At 34.6% G+C, this 22086-nt stretch overlaps 4 protein-coding genes across 7 annotated transcripts; 1 reads left to right on the forward strand and 3 right to left on the reverse strand.

Annotated features, from left to right (window-relative positions):
* Window positions 1–306: 306 nt before the first annotated feature.
* Window positions 307–5660, reverse strand: LOC105332658 (fatty acid-binding protein, heart). The gene is made up of 4 exons (XM_011435329.4): window positions 5500–5660; window positions 2462–2649; window positions 2222–2323; window positions 307–571 (listed from the first exon to the last, which is right to left on the reverse strand). The coding sequence occupies exons 1-4, from the start codon at window positions 5567–5569 to the stop codon at window positions 518–520; spliced, it is 414 nt and encodes a 137-aa protein (XP_011433631.3). The 5' UTR covers window positions 5570–5660; the 3' UTR covers window positions 307–517.
* A 2870-nt stretch (window positions 5661–8530) lies between these two features.
* On the forward strand, window positions 8531–16536 carry LOC105332657 (CST complex subunit STN1). Its single transcript, XM_034482205.2, has 9 exons — window positions 8531–8759; window positions 9440–9535; window positions 10525–10593; window positions 11336–11515; window positions 11811–11962; window positions 12143–12256; window positions 15882–15983; window positions 16113–16185; window positions 16317–16536. The coding sequence occupies exons 1-9, from the start codon at window positions 8546–8548 to the stop codon at window positions 16481–16483; spliced, it is 1167 nt and encodes a 388-aa protein (XP_034338096.2). The 5' UTR covers window positions 8531–8545; the 3' UTR covers window positions 16484–16536.
* On the reverse strand, window positions 12303–15172 carry LOC105332656 (3 beta-hydroxysteroid dehydrogenase/Delta 5-->4-isomerase type 1). 2 transcript variants are annotated; one of them, XM_034482206.2, is made up of 5 exons: window positions 14936–15172; window positions 14391–14594; window positions 13966–14130; window positions 13209–13424; window positions 12303–12923 (listed from the first exon to the last, which is right to left on the reverse strand). In XM_034482206.2, the coding sequence occupies exons 2-5, from the start codon at window positions 14530–14532 to the stop codon at window positions 12370–12372; spliced, it is 1077 nt and encodes a 358-aa protein (XP_034338097.2). In that variant the 5' UTR covers window positions 14533–14594; window positions 14936–15172; the 3' UTR covers window positions 12303–12369. The 2 variants fall into 2 exon arrangements, with proteins under 2 accessions (XP_034338097.2, XP_065934973.1); XM_066078901.1 differs by lacking the exon at window positions 14936–15172 and having other exon boundaries at window positions 14391–14608.
* Window positions 16537–18395: 1859 nt separating the features above from the next.
* Window positions 18396–21020, reverse strand: LOC117692880 (uncharacterized). 3 transcript variants are annotated; one of them, XM_066078902.1, is made up of 6 exons: window positions 20714–20878; window positions 19925–19996; window positions 19690–19746; window positions 19197–19271; window positions 18950–19104; window positions 18396–18694 (listed from the first exon to the last, which is right to left on the reverse strand). In XM_066078902.1, the coding sequence occupies exons 1-5, from the start codon at window positions 20762–20764 to the stop codon at window positions 18970–18972; spliced, it is 390 nt and encodes a 129-aa protein (XP_065934974.1). In that variant the 5' UTR covers window positions 20765–20878; the 3' UTR covers window positions 18396–18694; window positions 18950–18969. The 3 variants fall into 3 exon arrangements, 2 of the variants coding, with proteins under 2 accessions (XP_065934974.1, XP_065934975.1); XM_066078903.1 differs by lacking the exon at window positions 19690–19746 and having other exon boundaries at window positions 18406–18694; window positions 20714–20869; XR_010711940.1 differs by lacking the exons at window positions 18396–18694; window positions 19690–19746; window positions 20714–20878 and adding an exon at window positions 20956–21020 and having other exon boundaries at window positions 19037–19104.
* Between the last annotated feature and the right edge of the window lie 1066 nt (window positions 21021–22086).

Genomic DNA, 22086 nt, shown 5'->3' on the forward strand with positions numbered 1-22086 from the left:
CTGGTAAAATGCCTGTTGGAGGCGATATATAAAATAGCAAGTTAAAATCTTATAGTGCCAACATCAATAATTGATAATTTAAATATTGCAATTATAAATCTGTTCCCAGCTATGCTTATTTTGGATAAATAAAAGATAAAGTTGATTCAGTTTCGGTATGGGTATCGATGAATTTTATGTGAACTAATCTATAAACCGCATTTCTTTACAAATAAAATAAACATCGAACTAATAACCACTTAGTATTACAAACATATCGTAATTTTGTTATTTGAAATAAGGAATTTTTATAAATTATATTCAAAATGGTTCAATTTTTTATTACAACATATATACACGTGCTTTATTTGCATTACATTCAGACACATAAATAGCACATCACAATAAATATAAATAATTTTAACTTGTACACATAAAGTACATGTTATGATGAATAGCTAACTAAATACATATGAACATCAAGTTTGCTAAGACAAAGATAATCCTGTCAATCCATGTACTACTATTTGTTCACATTTCATAGTTTCTTGTATTTCCTCGTACAGGAGACTCCATTGCCAGCAGTCAAGACCTATAAAAGGAAGCAATCAAAGTACTGAAAGTAAAGACTGGTGCACAGATTATACGATTGTCCTTTCAGACATATTTGATTGGTCGGATAAAATCTGCAATATGACTACTTTATTTATTTCAAAAAATCTAAATGTTTGTAAAGAATACTACGTAGGAAAAAAGGAGACGGATTTTGATCATTTTTCCGAGGGGGGGGGGGGGTATTCGTTTTTACAGATTACGGTAGATTTTTCTTTATGATGAAATGTTCTGAGCATCTTTTCGCCACGGCAATATTAAATTAGTCAGACAGATATGAAATGGGGCAATTTTACCATGCTTACCGTGAACAATAAAACGCTGCATGAATATATAGGATAAAAGGTAACTAAATTTTACCTCCGTATGTGAATTTGTTAGATTTTGGTGCAAATCAAGGGATCTAGATTGTGTTTATAAAGAGTATCAGTCAACACTTAAATATGCCAAGAACGTTCGCTATATTTCTTTCCATTTTTGAAATTCATTAATTTCCAATCTAAATTTAATGTTTCATAAAATAGGTATAAGGGAAGACTGAATCAGTTCTTGATGAGTTACACGCAGAAAAGAACACATCAAATAACCATAACTGTGCTCGTAATTTTCAATGACGATGCAGTATCGGGCCTTTCCAAACAAAATTTATTTTATCACAACCATCTCACGTTATTACGAGTTCGAGAAATAAAATCACAAGTTCTAGATTGTATTGTATTATTTTGCAAAGGCGGCAGCTTTGCGGAAAATGGCTTCGAAGAGAAAAGTTTTCATAACTGTAAATTCGATAACGAATGTTATAAAGTAAGTTGCTTGCAGGCACGTAGCATTGGAAGAGGGCATCTGAATTAAACATACATATAAAATTTTGAATTAACTCGATCTTGCCCATCATCCCCCACTTTTTTGGGAGGATGGGGCATGTAATAAATGGAAGGGAAATCAACAGTGAAATACATATCAAATTTGTGGTTGTTGGTTTTTTTTAATCTAACACAAGAACAATATTCCATACTATCTGCAAACATGTTTAAACAAGGTCTTCGTAAAGTCGATAATTATTAAACATACAGAATTTTGCTTTTCGAATAAGGAGCGCCCTTGGAAAAATTAACGTTTACCAGACATTTTGAGTCTTTGACAACCCCCTCAGCGGGAGGCGAACAAGTTACAAGGGAAATTAACAACAATCTTTGCTGATAGCCATATGTTCCAATATAGTAGAAAAATAAACCAGGTAGTCTAAATAACACGGCTCTCTTTGATTTATCTGTAGCAGCCATTTAATAAACCAAACCTCTCCATTTCCCTAACCCATTCCTACAGGCACGCTGCATTATTATTCAAATTCAAAGTGGAAGGCCCAGACAAAAAGTGGAAAAGTAAACTGGTAAGGTTTGCGAGCTTCATTCTCTGTCAGACTATATAGATAGCTTTAGGAAAACCCCTAGCGGTAAATTTTTTTTAAAATGGATATAACACCCTGACCCTTCTGGCCCTCTGATCAATTTTTGCTTTGTGCCTGGTAAAATACAAAATAAAAATCATTGAATTACCAGTGCATCTACAAAAGGGAGAGAATATCTATTTGTGCTTGATTCCCTGCGTTATTAAAGCGTTCTGCACCTACCATGGTCAATGTATTCCCAGACACTGTCCGCTTGTTGGTCGTCTCAAAGCCTGGCCCCGTCTGCTTTTCTACGAGGGTATCACCATCCATTGAGAACACCGCCTGAAAAAACAAAGAACACCCGCCATGCCAATATTATTGGTGGCATCACAAAAAAAAGAACTTCAAAATTGATTAGTACTTTTTGTACAAAAAAATAATCATTAGTAAAATGATATATATATATATATATGCACACACCTTAACTGGTCTTCCATCTAGGGTAGTAGTGTCAAACTCGGTACCCAGGGTGAATTTGACCTCTTTTTCACCTGCGGCTGTTGCTATCTTGAAAACCCAATCATTTCCGGAGTTGCTGATGTCGTACGTCAGTTTGGAGCCATCTCCAAGAAACTTTTGGGCATCTGCTTGCTTATCTGCATCAACTCCTTAAAAACAATTTCAAATTCATATTATTTTTTGGTGTAAATAAAGAGTTTGAAAGTTATAGATGGACTGTCAATTTGTTTGAATGTCCGTCTGTCCGTCCTTTCTCTCATCGAAAGGGATCATTTTCTCTCTCTCTCTCTCTCTCTCTCTCTCTCTCTCTCTCTCTCTCTCTCTCTCTCTCTCTCTCTCCTTACATTTTTCATTATATAATATATTATTTATAACTGTAATGTGCAGTGATCATAACTAGACAAGGACTCGTATCAGGCGAGCTATTCGGTCCCCATGGTACATTACTTTTTTTTCTTGACACAGTCTTTTAGCGAGATCGACTGATCAGATATGAGATTTTTGCTGACTTTACGTAATCAGATGGCAAACATGATATAATCAATTAGCTTCAGTTGGACCCTATTTGCACAAACTGTTTTCTATTCCTTTAGGTTTGCTTGTTATAAAATCAAATAGCTGCCAGCAAACGTCAATGATACGGGGTAATACGGGCTACGAAATTGTTGAAATCGATCTTTCCTTTTTGAAGACAAAACAAGATAAACTGCACCAAATCCGTCAGAATCTTAATATCTATCTTTTAAAAAATTAAAAAAAAATATATGTCATTTAAATCTAGCCATATTTTTTATGTGCAAAATTGTCACAATGAAATTTTTGTCGCATTTCAAAAAAAGTTGCCGATCGATGTTTTAGAGAAATATTGATGCAACCCAATCACATGCATAGGTTCGTGTTTCTGTATAACTGTACATATTTTGATGTTTTCGTGAACACTTCAATGATAAACTTTTTTAAAAAAATCTTTGCTATTATTACTCTGACCTGTTTGTTTAAATTATACACTATAATACCTGTTTTTCTTACAATTATCTTTGGCTACAAGTGTTTATTAACGTAATGAGATAAAGGGGCAAAATGGAGAGATAATTTAGATAGAAAACGTCTGAGACCAAGGGGTGCAGGTTGATTTCTTTAATTATGCACTTCTTTTAATGTCTGATATTCTTAATTGGTTGATGAATCTGGATGCAAAAAAGAAAAAAAAATTGCCAACATCTGCAATGTGCAGGTTTCATTGCGATACAAATTCCATACGCATCGTTTCAAGCGGCCAAACAGATTATCTCGTTTTATCTTTCATCGCGTGTATTACATACAGCGTACATCCGCTTATCTTGGCATGGTGTAAGAATTCGAAGAAATATATGCCTGTCAAACAGGAGGATTTGGAGAGGGGATGTCCAAAAGGTACATGTCAGTTTGACATGATCAGAATTTTCCTTAAAAAAATATACAATAATTTTCTAGCTCTCGGTTATGTCATAAAATTTCATTCTATTGGCGTTTATTACAACGACCCAAGACTGCATACATTATTGTAACATTCTTCGAATGGGATAGGATAATATATTTTGGTCGTTCTTTGAACAGAATATGCTATATTTGTAAACTGTTAATTAAAGTTTCCCTGTAGTGATTGAGTGAATGCATGTGCAGAATTGCTTATTGTAAAAGTAAGTGATCTTTCAAGCTATCCACTGCAGACATGACAAAAGACAATTAAGTCAATCATTTAATCTATAAAAGTTTGTCAAGCGGTTTTTATCACTTGTTAAATACTCTTTTCTAAAGGGGCATGCTTTCTAAAGGTCCCGTATTTGATATCGATATCCATTTTTCCGCTTCCATTTTTCCGCTTGTGCAATATATTGCATGCTATGACAGAAATACGATCTCTCAACATGGTAGCATGCAAAGGACACGGAACCTAATCAATGGTAGACTAATATCGCATGAATGGTTTTAATGGCATTATATACAATGAAATTTTCACCCAAATCAATTATTCAAGGCATACAATGGCATTTTTAGATGTAGATGCATGTGTGTATATATATGACCAATGTTGCAAATGGGTGGACTGGAATTCTATATTGTTCATTCATATAAAAATGGGGATTAGAAAGACCCCAGTGATCAAAGTATCTATGGATATCAGTAGGGAATCTCCAGAGAAATTGGTGAAAGCCGCAAACATTATTTTTGTATGAAGGTCGACGGAGCGAGTTTAATTAACCCCATAGTACGTTTGTAGCGCCGGAAAAAAATGCAGGGAGCGATAACAATGCTGATATATATATACACAAACAGTAAAACTACCAGTCTCCGGTTATATACCCATAGTAGCCCAGAAAAACATTTGGCTGTTTTTCCAAAAACATGCTATCACAAAGGCATAACAATTTACGGGAAATAAGAATGCAAGCGTGTTTAAATTATCATGGTTGTTTTAAAATATTAGATTAGACAGGCATATGGTTTCTGGTTATTTGCTCGTAGTATGTAGACAAAAGACTCATGTACAGAATTTTTCATGCATCAACCTTCTTCCAACCATTTTAACTGTTGATCAAGAAATGTAATCGAATACACATGTAGGTACTATATTATCAAACTGGAAATATCCATTTTTAATCATCTTTTAAAAAATTTCAAGACCGTTTTTGGAGGAATTACTTGAAATTCACTCCGATGTATTGGAAATCAAGAGATAGATCTCGAGAATCAGTGTTATTATATGTCTTTAAAAAAAATTAAATACAAATCAATCTAAATGTTTACCCAAATCTTACAATATACAAGCACTCTGCACGTGTCCTTAGTCTCTATTTGATTTTATCCTTTTCATAACATCATTTGAATCACTTGTGAGTCTCTGCTTATACGAAAGAGAAATTCTAAAGATGCATTCTAAACTTGTTCAAAACTGATTTTAAAAAAAATCTAGTTTCAATCTTTATTACATGAAAACAAAAAGTGAAAAAGTAACATACCAATGGCTGTCATATAATCACCGAAATTTTCACTGCACTCGATTTCCCATTTTCCGTTGAACTGAGCCATGTTGCAGCACCTATGATGAACAGACAGACAGAGTTGAACTGACAACTGCTATAGGGAACTTGCGCTGTCTTATATACGGACCCGTACTACGGCGCACGAAATCAGTGACTCACGAATGCTGGATTTCCGATGACACTATTGAATTGGACTTCTAGGTGTGTCAAAATCAGTAAAAATACCCAACAACACAATCCGAAGAAAAAAAATATATGCGTGTACCCTATACAGCAGTTTTTGAATGGGGCGTTGTTATTTTTTTTTTAAATTATCGTTTGGGTTTAGAATTAATTATTTTTTGAAAAACACACTGATTTCAATTGTGACTAATATGAAAAGGGGGGGTTTATTGATTACTGGTGGTTTATTAAATTGGTCGCCGAAGCTCCGAATTGGGTCACCATGCATTCCACTTCAGTGCCGTAATATTAGTTTGGATATTAAATGATTAATTAATAAAGTAATGAAATTTAAGTCGGTCCAATGTATGTTGGCCGGGATTAAAAACATGTGTAGATGAATTTTAATTTGATTTTCATAGCTCGCTCTTTTCTCATCTAAAATAACTTTTTATTTTAAAAAAAATGCAATGCATGCTCACAAAATTGGCTCATGAAAGTGTATTTAAAAAAATAGGGATTAACTTGTAGACTATGTATCGATCATTTCAATTACTGAATGCACAATATTCAAGAAATTTAAGCAATGCATGTCAAAATTAATGTGGTTTTATCGATGATATTTTGTTGAATACAATTTTTCGTGGATTTCGGTGTTGAATTGATCCACGAAATTAAATTTTCATTAGTGCAATATCTAATAACACATTTCATTTAAAGGATCCTTTGACATAAATTTAGATACCCTTGAAACATCAATTTTCGTTAAAACCAGAAAATTGACTCCTACGAATGTTAATGAAACCACAGTACTCCTTCAGGATCGAGGTCATCTACATGCAGCTTGTTGACGTGCATGTATTTAATGCTTGAAAAATAAAAATCATATACGGTTCACTCCACGCAATGCAAGTTATTGAAAGTATTGATTGGTCAATAAATTGATCTGGTAATTGTTTAACGTCCCTGGTAGAATATTTACATTGAAATCTTGCAGTCTAGCCAAATTGATTGGAAAGAAAGGCCAAACAAATGATTAGTTTTTGCCCGAAACTTATTAACCAGATATGGATAATGATGCTTAGTCTGTTTTGCACAACTAAAAAACAACACATTATAGAAGTTTCCTTTTGAAGATACATATCTTAGAATAAAGTTTTTTTTTCTTTCGTTTACAAACGTTCCAAGAAAATTGCACAGTTAAAACTTCAATGAACTATTTTTGTTGGACAAGGTAAATAAATAAAATTTATATGCATACTGCAGTAGTAATCGACATTGTGTTGATCTATATATAATTGTTAACATATAAAAATAAACACACATTACAAGAGGGATTGTTGTGGGGTTTTTTTTATCAGTATTCCAGCATACGATTAAAATGCGTAACAGTTATTTTTCAGTTTGACTTTCTTGTCAATAGAAAAACCCACAGATATGGAGTTTTTGGGCCGCCCTAATCCACTTTGAAACTCATAGCCCCGTCCGTCACTTCCTAAAACACATATATTCCTGCGAAGAAGTATGTACTATGATTGAAGTGGAAATACCCATGTGATGTTCAAGTGAAAGTTAAACTTCTAAAGCGATATATTGATTTTCATACTTATTCGACTTCCTTCCGCCACTTTTTGACAAAAGAATTTGTTGTTGTACATGTTATATATAATCTCTATAATATTAAAGTAGTTTTATGACTATGACATTTCTCATCCAAACATCTTCAAAAACTCTTAACAGATAAAAAAAGAAAAATATGCATCAAAATGAATGTTGCTTATCTCTAAATTTCGTTTTCTTTCAAAATTTCAGTTGCTATCTTAACAGCTTATAAAAAAACCAAACGCTGCCATTTTGTTTACGACCTGTTTTTTGTCTTGCGTATTCAGCATACTTTGATCACACCTTCCCCCGAAGAAATATGTGATTCCTCCTTAATATGATTACATAAATCCGCATTGTTTATTTCCACAGAAAACGTCCAAGACATTCTTTCTCCTCGTGATGCAATGCCGTCTGCACTAGCGATACTCATCTTCCCAGCATTCCACTGGAGATCCTGCTCGTCTGCCATGACAAGATCTCGTGTGATGAGGTGGAGCACTGGTTGACAGTCTGCATCATGTGTTCTGTGTACTCTATAATATACATGTACTACATGTATAACACACTCGAGTTGTAATTCTAAGTTGATATGAACAGCATATTGATGAGACTGAGTTATATTATCCCATCATTTCTTACTTTAATACAATGATCGAAACAAAATAAATTGAAATTGAAGCTAGTCTACAGCAATACTTTCATAAGAACATTGGCAAAATAATCGATATAACAAAACAAATTAAGTTCCTTATCATATCATTTTTGAAAGAATTTAGTAACATGTGTAAAACATCAAACCATGCAAAAACAGACATAAAAAGGGCAGTAATCGTAATTTTCTTAGATGATCCTACTGGTACTGCTGATTTTGTTACAACCGTATGTAAAAGTGATTCTGAAATAAAATAAATTCATTACAATTGTAGAAATTTCTTTATCACGGCCCGATCGCTATCTTGTTACAGTGAAACATCGCGAAAACCCGAGTTCTCGTGGATATATCAATAAATTGATCAATCAATCTGTACAAGATTTGTCATGGCATGATGACACAGGTTTATATAATTATACATGTGTTTACTTATTTGAAAGAGGGTCTCATTTGTTTCTTTCATTCCTTATTTACTTTGTTTATTAATTCATGTACTTTATATTGCCTGCCCAAGAAAATTGGCTATCCAGCCGTCTTAATATCCGGAATATTTGAATTCGCATGTATTGGTTAAACTTTTATTGCTGTGTTAGTATTTCCTACATGATTTTTCCCCGCGAAAGTTTGACATGGGATTGTTATTGTATTTGTTATGAGATGGATGTTGAAGAAATGGAAGTGGATGGAACGGAAAATCACAGTTTAAGAAATGATAAAATTCCCAAAACGTTATGTGGACTAGATTTTTGTTTCCATGTTTTCAATAAAATGTATATCGATGACATTATCGCTCTGGAAAAGTGTGATGTTATACCAGGTAAACACGTAATCCTTTTCCGAAGATTTATCAGGTTGGGACCACTCTCCCAAATGGGATATAATAGCCCGTTTGGGATATAATAACCCAAATGGGATATAAATTTTAAGTGCAAAAAAATATTTTTTTTTATTTTAAAATTTTTGAAATAATTCCGCATTAATGTGAATAAAATGCAACAACTTTTGGTTAAGAAGTTTTTCTATATTTCTATAGTTTGTAAGATTGATCCCCAAGAAGTTTTGGATAAACTGAGGGATCAATCTCAGTAATAGTACAGCTACAGAAAAAGTTGTTTACCAAAAGTTGTTGTATTTCATCTATTCTAATGCGGATTTATATCAAAAATTTCAAAATGAATTTTTTTTATTTTTTGCACTTAAAATTTATATCCCATTTGGGCTATTATATCCCAAACGGGCTATTATATCCCATTTGGGAGAGTGGTCCCAACCTGTTTATCGATTCTCGATTAACATAAATAGGAATTGGGAATTATCTTATTCTTTCATTTTGTTTTACATATGTTAATGTTTTTGGAAAATTTATTTGTGTCTGCATTCATCATGTCATTAAAAAGGGCCATTTCCAAATATGAATGCTAAAAACATTATTTTTAATGCTATCACAATAGTACTAGGTCTAATGACAATTAAGTTGACAAAATTGTTTTTCTACAGGAATGTACTGGTATAAAAGGCATCCAATTTACAAAGTTGACATAATGGGAGTGGTGGTGAAAAGGCAAGAAAATGTCCGTTGTTTCATCTATGCAGGTATATTGTGTTATATATAGTGATGGGAAATCGGAACATTTTCATAATCGATTATCGGATATAATCAAAAGTGTATAATCGATTAAATAATCGAAAATTATCAAATTATGTTTAATTGAATGAAACTCTGAACAAAAACTTGCGTCTTGCGTTGTATATACAGTAATATATACTTGTTTCAGGTCTTTGAAATTATTAAATATAATTTCAAATAAATCAAATATGTTAATAAGATTTATATATTATTACATGTATGCACATACAATCTTATTTACAGCACCTGGTTAGAATAAAAGAAAACTAGGAATTGTATACCATTTATGGTGACTAGGAAGTTAGGAACAAGTTCAAACTTCAAACAATAAACATAAACAATTTAAAATATAACAAATTAATTTGAAATTCAGAGTTCAAATTCTTTTTCAAAAACATTAAACCAAAACAATTTAACATTTAAACATCGTGACTAGAAAGTTTACTACTGGCCGAGTCACATGACATACCACTTCAATGTTTCACCAGTACATTTCAAGGTTTTTATTCAAGAAAATGAGCAAGTCAACAATCCAAAATACTTCCACACCGTGGATTTAAAGTTTGTATTTGGATATGGAAATATTTCCTGAGTCATGTTATTGTTGGGATCTTCATTAGTGGCATTTGCCTCGTACGTGAGGCTTGCACATCGCGCCGCCATTTTGTTTTAACCGATTTTCGTTTTGATGTTTGAATAAAGTCAAGTCGTACGAAGAATTTTCGTAACTTACGTTTGTATAAAAAAAAAATTTTTAAATAATCGATTATGAAAATCTTAATCGATCATCGACATCGGGAGACATTTAGCGACCGACTTTCGATTGTCGGCGATAATCGGCCCATCACTAGTTATATAACTATAATGTGTTTAAAGAACTAAATATTTGTACGATTCTTGAATGTGTGTAAATAAGTATTGTATAGTTCATGGTTTTTTTTTCTTTCTTTGTTAGTGGATGATGGAACAGGTGTCATCACATGTTGTTGTTGGAAAAGCAGATTACATGAGCAAAGCTCAGAGGGTAATGAAAATATTAAATAAAGCTCAGGGGGTATTAAAAATATTAGATATTGATCAAGTTGAGCCTTCCTGAAATATATTTTAAAAATATTAATTCACTGGACACCAGGAAGGTATGACCCAGGATGGACGAATTGTCGGATCAGATTCAAACTGTCTAAGTGAATGAACTTGCGATTAGAATGTTAACAATTTACACAGCATGGTGTCAATTTGATCAGTTAAGAAGGTGTTTTTTCCACAGGAGTTTTACATATAGCAACTTGTGATATTTTTAGAAACTGTACATTAGAGTCCTTAAAAAGTAGATCCTTTCCCACCCTATACCTTTGTTTTTGTGGTGCTAGGCAGTTGAGAGTCATTAACTCCCCATGTATAGGACATCCATCCACTGCATGCCAGAACAATTCAGCAGGATGGAGTGTACTGAGATGGTGCATAAATGAAGACAAGCCCTCTTCCAATAGCACTCCTACAACATCATGTGCCCCAAAATGGGATATTATCCACTCACCTTTAGGATTCTGGCCAATTAGCTATGTCAGACTACTGTGTCATTTGTTCCCCTTGTCTTACTCCTATAGTTCTCAAATATTGATAATTCATACTTCATGTCGATAATTTTTATGGAAAGAAGGAGTTTATTCAAAAATTTACCTGTAACTCACTTTAAGCACCTGTCAATATCAACCCTTTTTATAACAGAAACATACACAGTTTCCTTTTTGTTCTTTTTTCTGAAGATATAGAAACTACTCTCCAAAGATGTCGAAATCTACCAGAAGTGCTAAGAAAGAAGATGTCAGGTGTTTTGATGTCAGAGGCCAAGAAGAAGGAGGGATATAGTTTAGGGGACTTAGTTCACATCAGAGGCAAAATCAAGATCTTTCGAGGGGAGCGGGAAGTAGTGGCATCATACCATAGTATCCTTTGTTGTAACTTCAAACCATGTCATATGTGTACATATTAACGAAAGCTTCCCCTTCGAATTTTGCACATCATTATAATTAAAGTACAAGTACAGGTATCAGCAGTGGATGTGAAAATTAAGTCTTATGAACAAATATCAGACTTGCAGTCTTGAATATGTGACTGCCAAGGGTGATCATTGTGCAAATTTTTAAGATATTTGTTAAGTGGAAGCTGGACAAGTCCTTGGGTTTTTTTTTAACAAGTCAATGATGCAGTGTATTTAAATTTTTCTTACATTTCTCGAAGATAAACTTGAAGATCCCAATATGGAAATAGTTAGAATGTCAGAACTACCCATCTTGTATAGAACTCTCTATGACATGGATACATTACCCAAGAAAGTATTAGAAGAGCTATCAGAAATGTCTGGTCAAAAGAAAGGAATATGTCATGGCGAGGTTTGTCATACTCTTATTTCAGGAATCTGTAACATCACAAAGCTGTACCATTTTCAATCAAAGCCTAGTTTATATTTGCACACATCATTTAGGCTATGAATGTCATGTAATTTTAGAAATCAGATTATGGTGCACATATTGTGAGGGTTTTCATCTTGCTTTTTTTGATAATCAAAACAGATTGTTCCTGAACTGAAGAAAATTTTGGTAACTTTTATTGAAGATCAACAACCAGAGGAGATTAGTGTTGAGCATGTTAGTAAAATTCCAGGGGTTACTGTTCTCCTGAAAGAGGTATGTTGGAGGGGTAGGATGCATGAAAGATTTATCAGATTAGATATTGTACATCGTAAATCTATTTCATTTTAAAAAGGAGTACAATGTTGTAAGATTTTATAAATGAAAGATTACAACTTCATATGTTTGTAAAAGTTGAGAGACATTTTCATGGCCTCACTTGGGGAAAACAAGGGACTGTATCCTAGCAGTTTGTGTGCCTTGTCTCTCTTGAAATAGAGATTCATGTTGATATACTTCACACTGCATGAGGCCGTCTGAAAATTGATTCTCACCAGTGGAGACAGAAGTTTCAGCACAAATTCAAAGATCACAAGCGGCCAGTAGACCACATGGAATGGAATCCTGTAAGATGAAAGCTTTAAGTCTCTGCTTTCCAAAAATGGTCTCATGAATTCAAATGAGCTTGTCAATGGGGTGTCGTCTGGTACAAAGAAAGCCTGTCCCCCAATGCTGTTCTTGGATTTCAGAGCTTTGTCTGCGCATATAAATGCCCAGGCTGTATTCCCAGCATAACACTGTTGAAATAGACTTTTCCCATTGCCGACTTGAACCAGTGTTCCTTTGTTGCTCAGAGCAGAATGTATTCCATTTGCCACGTAGTAATGGTCCCCTTCACCATACATCACATTAGCCCTCAAAGATATTGTGGCAAGCTTTCCTCCTTTTAATAAAAATATATTATATAATAATATACGGTTAAGAGATATTACTGATAGTTACTTTAAAAGATTTGTTGACTTAACATTGCCTCTGTCTAAAAATATTATCTTTAGTTTACAAACATATCAACCAAAAACAGACTGCTGTTTAATCACTATAACAAATGAACAGTAAAGTTTTTTGTGTGAAAAATTGCAAACATTTGGCAAACTTGAGACGAAATCAAAAGATTCTACATGTTGTAAAGGTATTTGAGATTACAGCTGATTTACAGTATGTGTCTTACCGTTTACAGTTTGTTTACCGTTGGTCTGTAACACCATGTTCTCCTGCATGTATTTTGTCTCGGGATATCCCGGAAACAGAAATTTATTTGGTTTCTCTGTCGTCTGCTCACAACCATTTTCAATGTCGTCAAAGCCGATGACGACATCAACAGTACTACACAGCACCAGCCTTCCAACCCCACACTCCACGCATGCGTCTATTAACTTCTTTGTTCCTGTTAATTTGAAAACAGAAATTTGTAAAATCGGGAAATCAACTCCTTGACCTAAAAAAAATCTTCGCTAGCCCAGACTTTACGACCCAAAACGTTGTAGATGAACAGAGTGGGTAATAAACCCATGGCTAGCGAAGATGCTAAAGAGTAGAATTTCTGCAAACGTTTCTGGCTTGTATAAAATGATGCAGACCAGCCGAACGTGTTCGAATTGCTGGCTTCAAAATCAAATAGAACCATTTTGATAAGAGCTTGGACTTTTGGTAGATGTGTCAAACAGCAATGTGACGTAGGCCTGTCTTTTTATTGCCGGCCACTCAGCCATGGCTCTTTGAAATCAACAAGATTTGTCTGGCGTTTGAGATAAGACTACAGTACGCAATCGGTGCATATTTCGCTTGAAACCGCGTCATTTTTAACTTGTTTTGACGCAAGCAGTAGATTGCTACGTCCAACCGAAAATCCAAGGTCTTGTTAAAATGGTTCTAAATGAGTAGGGATAACATGTACAGTTATACAGTAATAGAGAATTGCAACTTACCATTGACGTTTATTTGAAACATGGCGTCAATGTCTGGCGCCGTTCCAAAACTGATGAGTCCGGCCACGTGAAACACGCTGGACACTTTCCGACACGCCTTCTCCAGCAACCCACAGTCTGTGACAGAGCCCACGATGCTGGTCAGCGGAACCTTGTCCTCATACTCTGAAATTAAATCACACTGGGTCATTCTAGACCATTATTTATTTAGTTGTGCACCCAAATTTTTATTACCGGTATTTGTTCCAAAACTATTCTAGTGTTGCCGTAACGTTCACGTTTAAGAAAACGAGCGTTAGAAAAAGTGAAATGAGAAAAAAATGGAGCTACTCTTCTTTCTCTTTCTATTTATCTTTGAAATAGTCCATATCTTTTGCCCTTTTTCCGTTATATAAAAGATCTGACATAAACTTTTTATAACAAACCTAGTTGCTTGGTGAAGGGTTTCAGATCCAGTACGCGTATTTCTTTGACGTAGTCCGTCCTTTCCTGTAAGAGTTTGACGATGTGCTGACCCAGGAACCCTGACCCTCCGGTCACCAAGATTCTCTCTGACCTCAGGGTCATCGCCGGTGTTAAAAAAAAATTAAAAATCTGACAGGTGGACTTTCGCTGACAGTTTTTTGATTCTAGAACAAAAAAGTAAAATAAGATCAAAGATTTTTGCCACGTCAGGTTTATCTAAAAGGGTACCCCAACCTCCATTTCTTCTATCTTTTTTTTATTTCCAGCATATCAATCCTAGTTTTTACTATTAACGTAGAAGATAGTTCATGAATCATAAATTGGAAAGGTAACTCTCCCATAATTTACATCGTTAGAGAATTAAGAATTTGTTTCTTCACCCAGCTTTATACATTTACGTTATTCATAACGTAACTAACGTGTTTCCCTAAAATGACAATCCACACAAAATTTGAAGTGATATTGATAGCTGTTTATTGTAAGAAAATCAAAGACAAATACTCACTCCGTGATGATGTGTTGTTCTGATGCTGTGGCTGTATAGAATAGAACTGACTGCTTTGTATAGAGGAGTTTATTCTGAATTCTCCTTATGATCAGCATGATCCTGATGATCCTCTTTCGCTTCAAACAAGCCCCTGTATAAATGTGGACACTAGTCACTATTATATTTCTTGTTTAAAAAAATCGATGGCTTTAACGGAATCTCCTACTGTGATTCTTGTCAAATGCACCTGCTACGTATAGTCTGTAAGTTTTCAAAGTAAAAAGAAGACTTATTAAATAAAATACATGTATATTTATGCTTCATATATGTATTTCTAGTCATTTTCAATGCTTTTCAGCTTTATAAATATTTCTGTGATGTTTGCGATGACGCTTGTGTAATGATTAATAACAGCGGATTGACAGGGTGTTTCTAGGGAAAGATCATGGAAAGCTCATGGGTTAAATCACGCATACTGGGGTAATACTTAAATACCACGGTATTGGAATACGTTTTAATTTAACTATGCAAGTGGGAACTTATACTTTTGACATGCTTCAGGGCAATAATGATGATCTTCTATCGAAGTCATTTTGACTACTGTGGTTTCATCAATATTCAAGGGTATCAATTTTCGTTGATAAAGTGAAAATCACAGTTTCAAGGATACGTAAATTTGTGGCCAATGCAATACAAAATGTTAATAAAAATTGCCTTTCAATGAACATTTAATTTCGTGGATCAACTAAACAACGAAATCCACGAAAATTGGTATTCAACGAATATTGATGAAACCACAGTATATGATTTAGTTGGGAACCAATGATGTCGGACGAACAAGGATCTACTGTATATCCACCATTACACGATTCAACACTTTGGGTTTTTATTTTGCTTTTTTAAAAACACACTTTCAGATTTATGATGTAGATATGTTAAAATTAGAAAATTCATATTTTTACAGATGAAAACATCGGAGGAAAAGAATACCCAGATACAGAGCGCGCTGGATGTCTTAGAGGGAGAAGGGCGTGTGTTTACTAAACAGAAGAACCACGTATACGGGGTAATGGCATATACGTATTTTACTTTTATTGTACTGGAAATTTTATCGATGGAATTTTATGATGCAACGTTTCAAGGAAATTTTGGATAGAACATTGATAAGCTGATACATTAAGCATTGCTATTTTAGGTGATAAACCCTGGATGTTCCATGGAAAGACTCATCATGGATATATTGAAGAGAGATTGTGTTAAAGAGAAATGTCAGTAGTTTTAACCTCTACTTGTTATACTTATAAATATCAAGAAATTTAGTTTTAAATTCAAAACTCAACTTATCTGTAAAAGCAGTATTGTGCTAACCCACCGTCTATTCTTTTACACTGTATTACAGTTCAGAATGAGGGCTGTCATTACTTGCATATCGTGGACGAAGTTCGGAAATCCCCCGACTACAGTGCTATCACAAACTCGTGTGTCCTGACTTGTCTGAATAACCTGGAATACCAGAGTGATGTTATAAGAACCTCATTTACTAAATATTTCCTTTGTAAAATATAAATGTCATGTTTTCATCTATCAACATTTTTATTCAAGTTTTAAATTTTCAAAAAGTGCAATATGTTGTATTTTACCTTCATAAACGTTGCTCATTTTTCACGTGAAAAATTGTCAAGAATACTGTAAGCATATTGATGCTCACGACAAAATGTACTGTATTGACATAGTTTGATAATTTATAATCGGGAGAAATTCGATTATTTTGTACCGTTTACTATTGTGTCGTTCGCTGTGTATTAAGTTTTTAAATGATAAGTTCAGGTCTGTTCATGACATAGCAATCAGTTGGATCAAATTAAAGAACGAGGAATGTCACGAAAGGGTGGGCACATATCTCCCTTTGTTGTCTCCATCTGGGCTTGATCAAGATCATAACAATACGGGCGAGGCTCCCAGCCGTTAGCTCAGAGATATCAAGTTCTGTAGAAGGGATCGTTTGTTTCGCCGCTATGTAACATCGGAACTCTCCAGTGGAAAGTACTATCCAATTGATGTGGAAAATGTCACAAAATAATGCACATGTCATATTTGGTGCAAAATGTTAACTTTGGTGGTTATCTTGAATATGCTACTATTTTGTACGTAGCGGCTAAGTTTGGGAATCGTGCTTCGTAACCGCTGCGAAGTTGATTATAGCCGTGGTACTTAGACGGAATTGTAAAAGGCTACCAAGGATATCGGCCAATGCACGGATGTGCCCTGTTTCAAGAATCTGACGGGAGAGTTCCTCCCTCGACTGTTTCTCATTCGCGAACCCTAGCATTTACCAATGTCGCTCCAATTTAGTAGCAAAACTAGTATAATTTTGTTACTCGACAAACGGGTGCAATATCAATGTCAAGAACGACCTTACTCCCAAATCACGGAAATTATAAGGATTTGTATCTTTATCAGTTAATTTTTTGATATTGCAGAAAAATGTTACTTTTATATATCTGTAACATTAAAGAAGCACCAATAGGTTTACATACTGAAAAAATAAATGAGAGAACATTGGATTTTTGTAGAATTTATTAAAAAACATGCATTAACAAACATATACTTCATGCAAAAAGTACGTAAAGGGAAAAAAAAATATTAATAATGAAAAAAAGATAAATAGGGCGTGCAGGTTTGTAAAAGAAAAAAAAAGACTACTATGTTGTGTGCATTATATGCCTAATTGCTCGTCGTGTGTATCTTTTGGAAAAAAGGGTCCAGTATTAATTCAAAATGGCTAAGACTGAGACAGTGGCTTGGTGAGATTGTTAAAACTTGAAGAATAACTACTGGAAAGGCACTCATTACTCAGAAAATATATCTGCCATGTGTATATGTCTGTGTCATGGGGCCTCAGGCGGCTTATAATGCTCAAAACTGCTTATCTATCAGCTTACTTAATGAAAATGTGTATTGCTGAGACAATGTCTATATACCTCATTTTGCATACTAATGTGCCTATTATCTAGCTCTAATAGAGAAAACGAAAGGTAATGCTAAGGTAAATGAGGTATCATATTCTCTTCTAGTGGCTAATTAAAACTCGTATACATGTATATATTGAGACAATATCTTTCAGTTGTACAGAGCGTTAAACTACGAGTACTGCACCAGAGTAATGTGAGGCAGGTTTTCAAGTAAAAGAAGTCTACGGAAACATTGCATGCAATGGTTAAAAAATCAATCCTATGGATGAGACAAGACGCAGTATCCCAAACAGTGGTACAGTTGTCAAATAGACAGTGAATGGAAATTGTCTGAGCTGGCACACAAATGTCTGAGATTTTGTCTAACTCGTCGAGCTGTCTCAGAAAGCCAAACACCGTGGCCCACGTGTTCCTGACAGAGACATCTAATTTCAATGCTTCAGATACCAAATGTGCGGGAAATTGTCAAACAACTGAAACTGTCTGAGCTGGGACATCGAGCTGTCCCAAAAAGACGAACAGAGTGGTACAAGTGTTTCCTGACATGCGATTTTAATGCTTCAGATATCAAATGTCCCGGATATTGTCTCACTCGCTGATTTACACACCCAGAAAGCCTGCAAACTACGTAATGTAAATGTCCCTGACACGGACATGCAATGTCTGCAGTGGACCCAGTCCACCTCAAAGATAGTTACACACGGTTGGTCATTTAAACATAAGCTTGTTGATTTCCTTAGAAGCTACCAAAACCATGCATTGGTACAGTGTCCTTTAGTTCCTTGCCAAATGTCACCTATAAACCCTGTAAAAAGAACATTTTTTTATTTCATTCGACTGCAATTCTAACAATTTTAGTTCGCCGCAAAAAAAATAGATTTTTTTTTTAGGTATAAACCACTTTATTTTTATCATTTTATTAACAAAATTATTTAGCTGAACGTAAGTGTACACAATCGAACAGTATTATATAATTGCTATAATATACCAGAGAGCCGTTTGATTATATGTATAGGATGCCATTATTATATCAATAAATTTTACTGATTTTGATACATACCTACAAGTTCCTGGCCCCTTTCAGTAGACGTAGAAGGACTTATTTAGGTCCTCAGTCTGCGCGTGTCTCTTTGGGAATTTGTGCTTCCTGGGTTGAGGGATGTCATGACGGCGAAGAGGGCGGTGCTTGAAGTTTGTACGAGCCAGCCATTCGATCTGTAATCCACATAGATATTCATTAGTACATATATAAACTTTGTGGAATTATGATTTTAAAAATTTCGGTATGCAATGGGGTGTTCACTGACCGTGTGGGTGGGTTGCGGGATGGTGGGCAACTCCCGCCGATCATCTGATCTGTTGATGGCACCAGTCAGGCGGTACTGCAATATACAAAATCAAACTTTAAAAATGTGATATAAAAAGCTGTCATAGTTTTCATTTAGCACTGCAATATGATTTTATTGTTCTAGTGTCAAACTCTGATGATTGCAGTTTACAAGTTAGCATTCTATTCTTAACGTCCCATTCGTATAACTTAAGAGGGGAGGATGGTCGTGCTCATTTAAGAATACATTTGTAAATCTCCTTTAGAAGGAGAGCTTTGAATAAAGATAATAGTAAAATATTTAAATAAAATCACGATGTTATCTTCTTTACGAAAAAGCAGTTTTTTACTTCAAAACTACTTAGTGATATAGATCTTAATGTTTAGAATAGATCTAATGGATAATTTGCTGACCAACCAGCCTTCTTCGTCACAAGATTGTGTGAACCCAGGGTAGCCATGATGTATCTTACCCAGTCATTCATATGCTCTTTCCATCCGTGACGGAATGAAGCAAATGATAGCTGTTGCTATAGATACAATAATAGATAATAAGAAAATGTAAGAGAGAGGGAGAGAGAGAGGAGAGAGAGAGAGAGGGGGGGGAGATATGCAGAGACAGCGATGGGAGTCTTGGTAAATGAGAAAGTAAATGAAAGGCAATGAAAATGAGAAAGTAAAATTTCAGAGAGAGAGAGATAAACTTACGCTAGACTTCATATGAAGCTCCAGCAACACCTCGTACCACTGACACTCATTTGTTGAGGCCTCTATACAGCGCTGTATAGACAAAACACAACATTGTATTTATCTTGGTAGCATCTTTAAAGCAAACAAGTTTCAAATTCATGAACGTCGAAACATTTGTATAAAAAATTCTCTCAATCATTTTTTAATTTTTTTTTATAGAATTTATTCATGAGATATTCATGAGATACACTATCATGCTATATTGAAATCAATTACTGCAGTTATTATTTTGTTATGTAAAAATATATTTTTATTGCATTATGATATGATAAATGAACATTGGGATTCTGGGAAAATTCAAGCATTAGAAACTTTCACCCTCACCCCCCCCCCCTACCCCCGGGGTCGAAATCTGTTCCGAAATTCATTTCTGTATGTAAAAAATTATTCTATTACAGTGTAATATTATTGTATACACCAGACATTTGAAGAAATTAAGGCGTTCCAAACATTGACCTCCACTCCCCCCCCCCCACCCCACCCCGACCAGGTCATCTTACACTATAAAAAAAACTTTTTGCCATATTTTGGGAGATTATTTTTAAACAAAAAAGTTTATTCTGATAATATTTTATTGATTCTGATTGATTTGAATCAATATGAAATGGTAAAGAACATGATTTTTAAAAATCCAAGATGACGGATCTTTCGATACCGTGCAACCATAGCTCAGATTTAAAACCATCGAAATTATAAATAAAAATCGACTTTTCTTTCAAAATGATGGTACATTCTTAAAGACAGTACCCTCTTAGACTCGCTTTCATGCTTTCTACTGTCCGATCGCTCTCGTTTCATGCTGATTTTGTCAGATTTTTTCGCTGTGCGTAAAACACGTCAAGCTGCCACCGATCGAAGTCAGTAACTAACGCGGTAACCACAACGCAACCGCTCCTAGGTTTTAGCGTTACGTCACTCTTGACAACGTAATAGCGCAGGCGCCGTCATCACCCATACGGACTATGTAAGAATACCGTTTTCTGACTTACCTCACTTTGCTGAAAGATAATCCAATAACATAAAATTTCAAAAATTCTATTGTTATTCCCACATTATCATTTAATATTTATTCATTTGATGAGATATCGGCGCTTCTGATTGGTCGAAAAATTTCTTTGATACCTGCATCAATAAAATTTTTGCCGGATCTACTTTTCTCAACTGTTCTGATCTAACACTATTTATAGAAGGGGAATTTCCAAGATAAACACTGTCAAGAAAAGTAAAGTTGTGTCTGTTTTATTGTCAGCAAACAAAATGCAACCTTGTGAATATAAAAAAATTGAAAGTTTAACCTTCAAAAATAAACAAAACACATTATTTGATTCACGAAATAGAAAATTAAGCGTCTTCTCACGATTTCGTCTGCTTGAGATCAATCAACATTTATACAGCGAGGCTGGCTGTTCCTTTTCCAGGAATATTATAACGAACATATAGGCCTATAAACTTTCAAGGTAACACTGCTGTTCAAATTTGGTAACGATAATTTTTAAATTTACACACGTACATGATCGGTCATCAGAATAAGCGTCGTAAAGAAAAGCTATGAGTGATGCATCAACTCCTTCTGCGCATTCCAAGCGGCTAATATACCATTTAAGTACATCACTGGCTATCTAGTTACCACAACGTTTACAAAAGTCGCTTATACATACTATTCTCTGTCGACATATCAGCTATTTTCATCCACGATCGCCTTTCCTTGGATGGTTATGTCCAGTTGCATATTCCAGCGATCTCACATGAAAACTAGTTTTATTACGAGTTTTTCTGCACAGTGAATAATATCACAAGCTATCGCATGTATTTTCCTTTCGTTTTCAATTCAGCCGGTTCAGATTTTAACTCACTATTTGTGTTTAATCCTTTAATTCAGCTCAGTAGCTCTGCATCAGCTGAGGCGCATCCATTTTGAATATTGTTGCTGTTGTTGTTTTGTATTCATACGCGCCGCTTCATTTACATTATTTACATTTTTGATCAATGACACATCACATTTTTTTATTTGAAAATGTTTTATTAAATGATAAGAAATGAAGATAATAATTTTTCTATTGATCGACGTATCAAAGAAAAAATTGACCGGAAAACTTTTTCATCAATGCGCTACGCGCATT

The sequence above is a fragment of the Magallana gigas genome, chromosome 3 (assembly GCF_963853765.1).
Source record: "Magallana gigas chromosome 3, xbMagGiga1.1, whole genome shotgun sequence".
Classification (NCBI taxonomy): domain Eukaryota; kingdom Metazoa; phylum Mollusca; class Bivalvia; order Ostreida; family Ostreidae; genus Magallana; species Magallana gigas.